Here is an 11,367-nt window from a genome sequence, read left to right as displayed (position 1 = left end):
CTTCATTTTATGAAACCAACCGATAATGTTGCTCTTATAGCATGATTAATGCGGATCTCTTAGGAGATAATTTTTAATCTAATACTCCTTATGTTCCTTAATATTACCTTCTAGGAAAAAAATTATTTTAAAAAGATCCATTTTTTACATTTTCAAGACATGTTTTATTAACTAATTGCAAATTTCAAAAAACTTAATTGTATTTACTAAATTGTTATTAGTTTAAAATTATGAAACAAAGATAAACACAAAAAAAATATGCAAATTTAATGTGTTTTATTTAAATATGTGAAAAATCTAGAATACGTAACATTAAAAAACAGAAGGAGTATAAGAAAAGTCTAATATAATAAAAGTAGTTTTTTTAATTAAAAGCTAAGAGATGTTTTAATCCGCATTAATTATGCTCTTACCTTTCCTTGTTTTTGTGTTGAATGACCAGCTTTGGGTTGAACTTACTTGGCAATATCATGATATTAACAAGATGTATATATGGATGGTCATCATAAACATAAACAACGAAACAGTCAATTACGTTTCAAATCAATATTTGATTATTCACATGATTAACACAGAGTCTTCATTGTTATTTTCCAACGAGCCAACAGTTTCTAAGCTGAGACTCACTCGTCTCCCTAAAACTCGACACCTTAGCTAAGCAGAAATGGGTACACTGCATGCTCAGACCTGACCCTGACCCGACCCGTGTAGTCTTTAGCAAATAGCAAACCGGCCCACACTCAACTCCTTTCCCCTGCACCACCAACCCCCATGCACGCGTGCCATCGTCACCTTCAAAGCCACAACCGCAGCTCTCCTCCTCCCCCACTCCTAGCTGCTCCACGAATATCATTCCATCCGGCATCTCCGCCTCTCCTCTCTCCCATCTCCCCTTCACCGCCGCCCACTCCTCCGCTTTCATCACCACCACCGTCCCCTTCTCCTCATCACCGGCGTACAGATGGACTAACAAAGGCGCTTCACTTAAATTCTTCACGATCTCCGTCACCGATTCCTTCATCCACCTGTCCAGCTTCTCGCGCGTCACCTCCACCTCTCTACGATCTCTCCCTCCGCTTCTTTTTCCTCCTCTCTGTTTCTCTATCTCCGATACCGCCTCCGCCACAGACGCCGAGATCGTTCCGACGTTGATACGGCGAGTACCATCGCGGTTGATCGGAAACGACGATGGAAGGGATCTCGCATTGTTATCGGACTCCAATATGCCACGGTGCACTAGATAAGTACCACCGTAACCTATTTTTGCATAGGCCATATTTCTTCGGCGGCGGTGAGATAAGATTTCACGTCCAATAAAATTTATATTAATCACAAAACCTAAGACTACAATTCGCCGGATTCGAATTATTAAATATTGTGAAAAGAAGATAGATTAACGATGAGTGTTTCGAGGCGAAGAAAAAAACCAGCGGTGGGATGAATATGTAACGTAAGAAGATGACTTAAATAACGCCAAGGTTCATTATAACATGCTGACCTAATTAGCTGAGAACTGGTGGACTAGGTGTAATCTGCTGTGGTTGTGTCCAGGTGCACTGTGATTTAAGTATCTGTTTTACTGGTTGTTTATCATTGCATGGGAGTATGATAAAGAAGAAAATCTGGTTGCACGATAGGAAGTCTGTAGTGGATTGTTTCTTATTAAACAGTGGAACGATGTCAATGATTAAAGACCTTTAATGAAATAACGGCGTGTTTTTTATTTCAGACAGATGCACTATCGGAGTATTACGTTTGATTTAAGCCGTAGGATTGTAATAAAACGCCCCACAGAGACTCGATCGAACGGTGGTCACGAGACTTAGAAATCTATAGGCACGTGGGAATGTGGTTTGGGTGCGTGGCGGTCTCAGAGTAACACGCGACAGTCGTCTGCTTAACTACGTGGATGTCGTGCTTTACACATGTTTGCCATGTCAACTAAATATATCCACGTTGGAATCAACAATCTTTTCATTTTTAAACCATCTGAAATGGATAAACAAACAATATATTATCACGTAATGATAGTGTCAAATATGTGATTTTAAATTTTGGACACTCCTATTTTAGAGGCATCAAGAAAAGAAAGAAAGAAATACAATCTTTATTTCCCAATTTTAATTAATTTCATACCTTTTATTTGATTATTCAACATGTCATTAAACTTTTTTGTGGTATTACAATTTTTGCGTAATTATAATTTTGGTCAAAATCTATAAGCATCAATCCACTTTTATTTGATAAAGCCTCATAGAATAAAACATCGTTAACGAACTAGTGAAAGAAAGAAAAACAAGATATGCTAAAAACATTAAAATATAGTAGACATGAAAAAAAATTACAAAAATATGAAACGAAAAAAAGGCCAACAGAAGGACACGATAGCGACTCGAAGGAAACCAATACCGTTACATGCAATTCTTGCTACATTTTTGAACTAAAATGTTCACTTTCTCAATTAGATAGAGTAAACGTGTGGAGCCAGACGAGGTGTTCCAACTGCGTGTAAAGGTTTTGCCATGAAAAGGTCAGTCTTACTTTCAGAAATGTCCACTTTATCCTCACCAGGCATTGATGACCACGTGAACCCTTGAATCAACCGAGCCAGTAGCATGTACGTCATGGCCGACCCAATATTCGAACCCATGCACCCTCTTCTCCCTGCACTAAATGATATTATATTGAGATCTGGATCGTTCAGCTCGACGTTTTTGTTATCGCCCAAATGTCTCTCAGGGTCGAACTTAAGCGGCTTATCCCACACGTTAGGGTTTCTCCCGATCCCTAAACGACTGATCAGCACGTGACTTCCCTTGGGAATGAAGTAACCGTCCACCACTGCATCGGCGGTCGACATGTGTGGGAGGTTGAACGGTGCCACTGGGTGTAACCGGAACGCCTCTTTCACACAAGCCTTCAAATAGTTGAGATTTGGGAGGTCGGATTCAAGGACCAAGCGGTCCTTTCCAACTATCCTATCGACCTCCTCCACGGCTTTCTGCATGATGTTCGGTTCGTTAATCATCTCCGCCATGGCCCATTCTACCGCATTCGACGGATTATCCACTGTCGCCAACATTAGTTCCTTCACAATCCAACAAAGTAATTAACAGCCAGAAATGTTAGAGATCATAAATTAATAGTTTCTTGTAAAGACAAGTAAAAAAATTTGTCAATGCAAAAGGAAAATTATTTAGAGCCTTCTTATAGAAAAATGATAAAGAATATCATATAAAAATTAAAGAGCCGGAATTTTATGTTTATATATAAAAACGTCGAAATTTTCTAGTTATGTATAAAAATGAAAATCTCAACTATGTGGTGTGTATATATATAATTAAGTTGATAAATATGCATACCGTCACTTGTGCTTTGATCTCTTCGTCCGACAGAGCAGGTTTCCCGTTGGTGTCCTTTGCCAATATAAGCATGTCGAGAAAATCTTGAGGCTCGTTCATCTTCCCATTACGCCATAGGTCGAGTCTTTTGTCGACCAAAGGATCGTTGTACTTACTTACATTCCTCATTGCACCACTCACGACCTTCTCGTGGCCTTCCAAGTCCAAGAACCTTAGCCACGGGACATAATCCGACAATGCAAAGGCGTAAAGATGTGTTACAACCTTAAACAAAGAATCAACATGTTCAATCTCCTCGAACCCCGGTCCAGATCCATCTTCACTTCCTTTGCCAAAATGCCTTACACCAAACAACATCTTCCGAGCTACATTACCGCTGTATTGCCGCACCACATGCCTAACATCAATACCCTCAGAACCCTTACAAAGTTTATTGATGTACCGTACGAGGTTATCGGCCTCTTCGGTTCTCTGCTCGAGCGTCCATCTGAAGCTCTTCTGACACGTCACGTGAGATGCCACCACTCTCCTCATCTTCTTCCACTGTTCGCCTTGTGGCTCTACGGCAATGGTTAAGTACCCGCGGCTGCTGTACTCCGTGCCCATAGTTAGCGGTCTGGTGGCGAAAATGGAGTCTTGCTTCTTCAGAATCTCCCGTGCAATCCGCGGGGATGTCACGGGAATCACGTGAGTATTGGCGAGACGGATACATGCAATATCAGTGTTGAGTTCTCCCATGAGGGAATGTATCCAACGAAACACCGGTTTGTTCCTCCATAGTATTTCCGGTAGGTTTCCAATTATAGGCCAGGGTTTTGGTCCGGGAGGGATAGGGAGGTTTCTTGTGTATGAAGTCACCAACACGGTTTTCTTCGATTCCTTACGCTTCACTGTGAATGTAAGGATGAGAAAACCTAGAATAAACGCAAGCAATGAGGTGGAGTCGAGCATTGTTACTCAACTTGGGAAAATTATATCTTAGGTTGTGTTGGAGTTTGAATGGAATAGTTTTTATTTGTTTTTGAAGTGAGGTGATGAGGAATTAGCAAGGCTAGCTATATATAGGCACTAGCTCTTGTTGTAATCGGTGGGAGTTAAATGTGCTTTACATGTTGGAAGAAAAACATTCTAAGTTCTAACGAATCCGCGATTTTGTCAATATCTCATGCATATACATGGTAGTTGTTTTTTTCTTGGGTGATAATGCATGTATATTATTAGCCTAAACTCTACAGATAATTTTATAATTATTCCATAACATATTATATATTTCAGTTAGCCAGCCTATAAATTTTTTAAAATACTCAAAGCACGAATAATTAAAATAGAAAGCTAAATCTATTAATTATGAAATTAACTAAAATTTGCAACATTTAAAATTTCCTTCGTAATGAAACTTCCTATGTCAGGTGTACTAAATTCTATAGTATTCTATTCTATTAATGGAGTTAAATATTTCACTAATTTTCGATTCTAAGAGACCATCACCATTGGTTAATTGTGGTCCCGAACAGTTCAGTTATGGTTACTATAAAACGTTTTAAGTATTGAAATTCTCGGCCTTCCAGGAAGCACGATGAAACAACTAAGAATTAGTTTAGACACAGGATCGAAACTTCCCCGATTTGGAACAGTCGGTGAGTCGTACATCACTGGTTGGCTGTAAAAGGAACAACAGTCGACGTCTCGTACATTAGTTGCCGGTCATAAAAGGAACAACAGTCAGTGTCTCGTATACTATTCAATATCTCGTAATGTGTCGGTCCTTCGGCTTACGACTGTATACCATTTGGCATTTTTGGCGTGTTTGATTTGCTTATCATCAAGTACTCTTATTTAAGAACCGGTTCTTAGCTTTTTTAGTTAAAAGTTAAGAGACGGATTTTTATATTCTGCTAAGAACTCCAACAAAGAACCCCCAGTAATCATGCTCTTAAAATCATGTGGATGTTATGCATCATCAAATCCTTTTCCATTTTTAGGTAGAGTCACGTTTAAAATACTAGGGGGCTTTTCAATAATTGGCCCTATCGAGTTGTAAATTGATGGCCCATGTTTTTGTTATATTTTACTTGTATTTCATCTGGAGTACAAAAATCTACTCGCCTTGGTTTGGGCTCATGTTTTGCAAATCCAACCCACAATAATCACTGTATCTTTTATTTGATAGTACTCCCTTATTTATCCATCTTCATTGGTAGGTAGAACGAGTGGTTGTGGACTGGCTGGTTAACCTAATTACGTGGCTTCCTGCTGAATCGTTGAACATTCGTTACGAACATTTAATAAACAATACAACTAATAAAAAAAAGAATGCGTTTTCTGTTAGATCACACAAGCTTTGAACGTTAGCAGATATCATGTTACCTACCACCAGTCTCTCGATCGCTTACTATATAGATATTCCACAAAAAAATTTATAGAAATAATTTCTGTAAGATCATCAAAAGTTGATACACCAAGCTGATTTATAAACCTCTACACTCTCAATTTCTAGCATACAAAAATAAAAGAAAGTAAGTATGGACTCTTTGCATTTTGTTAGTTAATTAATCTTGTCCACCTGAGTAATTAAGATATTTCTTTTGTTAAACTCGGCGCATGTGATTATTGATCAAACAGTGGGAACAGAGATTGTAATGATTCACGAGGTTCCTTTTCCTCCACAGATCATCACTTCCAAGCCCCTCTCTCTTCTTGGCCAAGGTTAGGTTCCATTTACGTGACAATAATGTAATAAAATATCAGCTCACTAATATATATGTTCTTTTTTTTTTGTAGGCATCACTGACATCGAGATCCATTTCCTTCAAGTGAAGTTCACGGCCATAGGAGTTTACTTAGATCCTTCAGATGTTAAAACCCATCTTGACAAATGGAAAGGCAAGACCGGAAAGGATCTTGCCGGCGATGACGACTTCTTCGACGCCCTGGCCTCCGGTAAACTTAATCAGTCCATCTTACGTTGCAAACCACTTTTGAATTAGGGCTCTCCAGTTAGATAAACTATTTGGTTTGATATTGGTTTTGGCTTTGTGATTTCAATGTTGAAAAGAGTGTTTGTGGTTTATTTCGGCTCAATGAGTCAAACAAAATTGAACCGGTACCGGTTCGGCTGTTTTCGGTCCGGTTGATATTTTATTGCAGGGGAGATTGAGAAAGTTATAAGGGTGGTGGTTATAAAGGAAATAAAAGGAGCTCAGTACGGAGTGCAGCTAGAGAATTCGGTGAGAGATCGTTTGGCTGCTGAGGATAAGTACGAGGAGGAAGAAGAAACCGAGCTCGAGAAAGTTGTTGGATTTTTTCAGTCTAAGTACTTCAAGACTCATTCCATCATCACTTACCGTTTCTCAGCCAAAGATGGTATCTGCGAGGTATTATGTCTTAAACGTCTTTTATTTTAAATTGTTTTGAAGTGAAATAACCAGTGAATTTCTCAGCATAGTATAACTGGTTTTATTTTATTGATTGGTGTAAAGATTGGATTTGAGACGGAAGGTAAAGAAGAGGACAAATTGAAAGTAGAGAATGCGAATGTGGTAGGGATGATGCAGAAATGGTACTTGTCTGGAAGTCGAGGAGTTTCACCGTCCACCATCGTCTCCCTCGCCGATTCTCTGTCCGTAGTTTTAACCTAAAACTCCTTATATAAGCCTATATCATCTGTGTTTCAAAAAAAAAAAAAAAAAGCCTATATCATCTATGTGTGTGTTTTATGTTGTTGTAATATGTCGTTCTTAAGTGAGACATCGTGTTTGGTTATCTTTATAAAATGTTGAATGGTTGTCTTTATAAAATTCAGAGGGCAACGTTGTTAACTAAAATTTGAACAGATACCAAACTTATTGCAGTGCGCAGCTGATCAATCCAATCATGATTATTATCGAAATCATTAATTCAAGGGAATTTGCACCCTGTAACCAAACAAAAAAACTCAAATTAAACAAGTAACCAAAACTCTCTTCTCTCTCTTCCTTTCTTGATATGACAATACTGTTTTAATGCATAGTTGCATATTGCACTAACATATGATGAAGGTTAAAGAGATTTGAAACTTTTGTTGTCTCCGTTTCTCTAGAGAATATCAATTTTATAGTGGTTAGTCCACCAATCTAGAGAGTATTATGAAGTTTTACTAAATTAATTGATAAAAACTTAAAATGATGCCCGTGTACCATGAAAGAGAGTTTAATATACACTAATACAAATATAGAATGTGTTTAGAAATTTTAAAACAACACCAAAGATCATAGGCTTCATTATATAGAGCATTTACCAAAAATGTCAATATTTTCGTAAGGGTTAACACATTGATTTTGAGAAAAATTAAAAAATATTACAATACTTTTTTAATGCATGGTTTCATCATGCACTAACATATGATGAATGCTAAAAAGGTTTGGAACCTTTATTGTTTCCGTTTCTCTAGAGAATAACGATTTTATAGTGGTTCATCCACCAATTTAGGGAGTACTATGAAATTATACTAAATTAATTTCTAAAAAACTAAAACGATTCTCATGTACCATGAACGAGAGTTTAATATACATTAATACAAATTTAGAATGTGTTTAGAAATTTTAAAACAACACCAAAGATCATAGGCTTCATTATATAGAGCATTTACCAAAAATGTCAATATTTTCGTAAGGGTTAACACATTGATTTTGAGAAAAATTAAAAAATATTACAATACTTTTTTAATGCATGGTTTCATCATGCACTAACATATGATGAATGCTAAAAAGGTTTGGAACCTTTATTTCTCTAGAGAATAGCGATTTTATAGTGGTTAGTCCACTGATTAGGGAGTATTATGAAGTTTTACTAAATTAATTGATTAAAAATTATAACGATTCTTATATACCATGAAAAAGAACATAAAATACATTAATACAAATGTAGAATGTGTTTAAAATTTTTAAAACAACACTAAAGATCATAGGCTTCAGTATATAGAGCATTTAATGAAAAATTCAATATTTTTGTAGGGGTTAACACATAGATTTTGAGAAAATTTCAAAAATATGACAATACTATTTTGATGCATAGTTGCATCCTGCACTAACATATGACGAAGGTCAAAGAGGTTTGAAACCTTTTTTGTCTCCGTTTCTCTAGAGAATAACAATTTTATATTGGTTAGTCCACTAATTCTAGGAGTAATAAAATGATGCACATGTACCATGAAATAGAATTTAATATACACTAATACAAATGTAGAATGTGTTTAGAAATTTTAAAACAACACTAAATATCATAGGCTTCAGTGTATGGAAAATTTACCGACAAAACTCAATATTTTCGTAGGGGTTAACATAATAAATTTCGAGAAAAAATCAAAAATATGAAAATATTGTTTTAACGAATAGTTGCATCTGCACTAACATATGATGAAGGTCAAAGAAGTTTGGTACCTTTGTTATCTCTGTTTCTCTAGAGAATATCGATTTTATAGTGGTTAGCCCACCAATTTAGGGAGTATTATGAAGTTTTACAAAATTAATTGATAAAAAATTAAAACGATGTTCATGTACCATAAAAGAGGATTTAATCTACATTAATACAAATGTAGAATGTGTTCAGCATTTACCAAAAAAACTCAATATTTTCGTAGGGGTTAACACATAGATTTTGTGAAATATTCAAAAATATGACAATACCATTTTAATGCATAGTTGTGTCATGCACTAACATATGATGAAGGCCAAAGAGGTTTGGAACCTTTGTTATCTCCGTTTCTCTAGAGAATAGCGATTTTATAGTGGTCAGTCCACCAAAGACCTTTGTTATCTCCGTTTCTCTCGAGAATAGCGATTTTAGAGTATATATCCACTTATTTAGGTAGTATTATGAAGTTTTACTAAATTAATTGATAAAAAAATTAAAATGATGCTCATGTACCATGAAAAAAAGTTTAATATACATTAATAAAAATGTAAAATATGTTTAGAAAATTTAAAACAACACCAAAGAACACATGCTTCAATATATAGAGCATTTACCAAAAAAACTCAATATTTTCGTAGGGGTTAACACATGGAATTTAACAAAAATTCAAATATATGACAATACTGTTTTAACACATGGTTGCATCATGCACTAACATATGTTAAAGTTCAAAGAGGCTTGGAACCTTTGTTGTCTCAGTTTCTCTAGTAAATAGTGATTTTATAGTGGTTAGTCTACAAATTTAGGGAGTATGATGATGTTTTACTAAATTAATTGATAAAAAATTAAAATGATGTCCATGTACCATGAAAAAAAGTTTAATATACATTAATACAAATGTAGAATATGTTTTTAAATTTTAAAACAACACCAAAGCTCACATGTTTCAGTATATAGAGCATTTACCAAAAAAACTCAACATTTTCGTATGGGTTAACACATAAATTTTGAGAAAAATTCAAAAATATTACAATAATTTTTAATGCAATATTGCATCATGCACTAACATATGATAAAGGCTAAAAATGTTTGAAACCTTTATTGTTTCCGTTTCTCTAGAGAAGAACAATTTTATAGTGGTTCATCCACCAATTTAGTGAGTATTATGAAGTTATACTAAATTAATTTCTAAAAAACTAAAACGATTCCCATGTACCATGAACGAGAGTTTAATATACATTAATACAAATGTAGAATATGTTTAGAAATTTTTAAACAATAAAAAAGATCATAGGCTTCAGTATATAGAGCATTTACAAAAAAAAATCAATATTTTCGTAGGGGTTAACACATAGATTTTGAGAAAAATTCAAAAATATAACAATACTGATTTAATGCATTGTTGCATCCTTCGCTAACATATGATGAAGGTCAAAGAGGTTTGAAACATTTGTTGTCTCCGTTTCTCTAGAGAATACCGATTTTGTAGTGGTTAGTCCACCAATTTAGGGAATATTTTGAAATTTTACTAAATAAATTGATTAAAAATTAAAAAGAAGTCCATGTACCATGAAAGCAAATTTAATATACATTAATACAAATATAGAATATGTTTAGAAATTTTAAAACAACACTAAAGATCATAGGTTTCAGTATATAGAACATTTACAAAAAAAACTCAATATTTTTGTACGGGTTAACACATAGATTTTGTGAAAATTTCTAAAATATGAAAATATTGTTATAATGCATTGTTGTATCCTACAGTAACATATGATGAAGACCAAAGAGGTTTGGAACCTTTGTTATCTAAGTTTCCCTAGAGAATAGCGATTTTATAGTGGTTAGTCCACTGCTTAAGGGAGTGTTGTTAAGTTTTAAGAAATTAATTGATAAAAAATTATAAGGATGTCCATGTACCATAAAATAGAGTTTAATATACATTAATACAAATGTAGAATGTGTTTATAATTTTTAAAACAACACCAAAGATCACATGCTTCAGTGTGTAGAGCATTTACCAGAAAACTCAATATTTTCGTAGGGGTTAACACATAGATTTTGAGAAAAATTCAAAAATATAACAATACTGATTTAATGCATTGTTGCATCCTTCGCTAACATATGATGAAGGTCAAAGAGGTTTGAAACATTTGTTGTCTCCGTTTCTCTAGAGAATACCGATTTTGTAGTGGTTAGTCCACCAATTTAGGGAATATTTTGAAATTTTACTAAATAAATTGATTAAAAATTAAAAAGAAGTCCATGTACCATGAAAGCAAATTTAATATACATTAATACAAATATAGAATATGTTTAGAAATTTTAAAACAACACTAAAGATCATAGGTTTCAGTATATAGAACATTTACAAAAAAAACTCAATATTTTTGTACGGGTTAACACATAGATTTTGTGAAAATTTCTAAAATATGAAAATATTGTTATAATGCATTGTTGTATCCTACAGTAACATATGATGAAGACCAAAGAGGTTTGGAACCTTTGTTATCTAAGTTTCCCTAGAGAATAGCGATTTTATAGTGGTTAGTCCACCAATTTATGGAGTATTATGAAGTTTTACTAAATTAATTGGTAAAAAATTAAAATGATT

General features: G+C 34.6%; 3 protein-coding genes across 3 annotated transcripts; 1 reads left to right on the top strand and 2 right to left on the bottom strand.

Annotated features, from left to right (window-relative positions):
- Positions 1-476: 476 nt before the first annotated feature.
- LOC106315753 lies at positions 477-1,676 on the bottom strand. Its single transcript, XM_013753571.1, has one exon. The coding sequence runs from the start codon at positions 1,274-1,276 to the stop codon at positions 587-589; it is 690 nt and encodes a 229-aa protein (XP_013609025.1). The 5' UTR covers positions 1,277-1,676; the 3' UTR covers positions 477-586.
- Positions 1,677-2,219: 543 nt separating this feature from the next.
- On the bottom strand, positions 2,220-4,382 carry LOC106316016 (phenylalanine N-monooxygenase). The gene is made up of 2 exons (XM_013753876.1): positions 3,363-4,382; positions 2,220-3,088 (listed from the first exon to the last, which is right to left on the bottom strand). Exons 1-2 carry the CDS (start codon positions 4,311-4,313, stop codon positions 2,462-2,464), a joined length of 1,578 nt encoding a protein of 525 aa, XP_013609330.1. The 5' UTR covers positions 4,314-4,382; the 3' UTR covers positions 2,220-2,461.
- Positions 4,383-5,691: 1,309 nt separating this feature from the next.
- On the top strand, positions 5,692-7,047 carry LOC106316013 (probable chalcone--flavonone isomerase 3). Its single transcript, XM_013753872.1, has 5 exons — positions 5,692-5,878; positions 5,985-6,068; positions 6,144-6,302; positions 6,510-6,736; positions 6,842-7,047. Coding segments are annotated over exons 1-5 (630 nt in total). The 5' UTR covers positions 5,692-5,877; the 3' UTR covers positions 7,001-7,047.
- The last annotated feature ends 4,320 nt before the right edge of the window (positions 7,048-11,367 follow it).

This window comes from Brassica oleracea, chromosome C9, assembly GCF_000695525.1.
Source record: "Brassica oleracea var. oleracea cultivar TO1000 chromosome C9, BOL, whole genome shotgun sequence".
NCBI classification, from domain to species: domain Eukaryota; kingdom Viridiplantae; phylum Streptophyta; class Magnoliopsida; order Brassicales; family Brassicaceae; genus Brassica; species Brassica oleracea.
The sequence above is the reverse complement of the archived record's forward strand: the minus strand, read 5'-3'. Positions and strand labels throughout refer to the sequence as shown.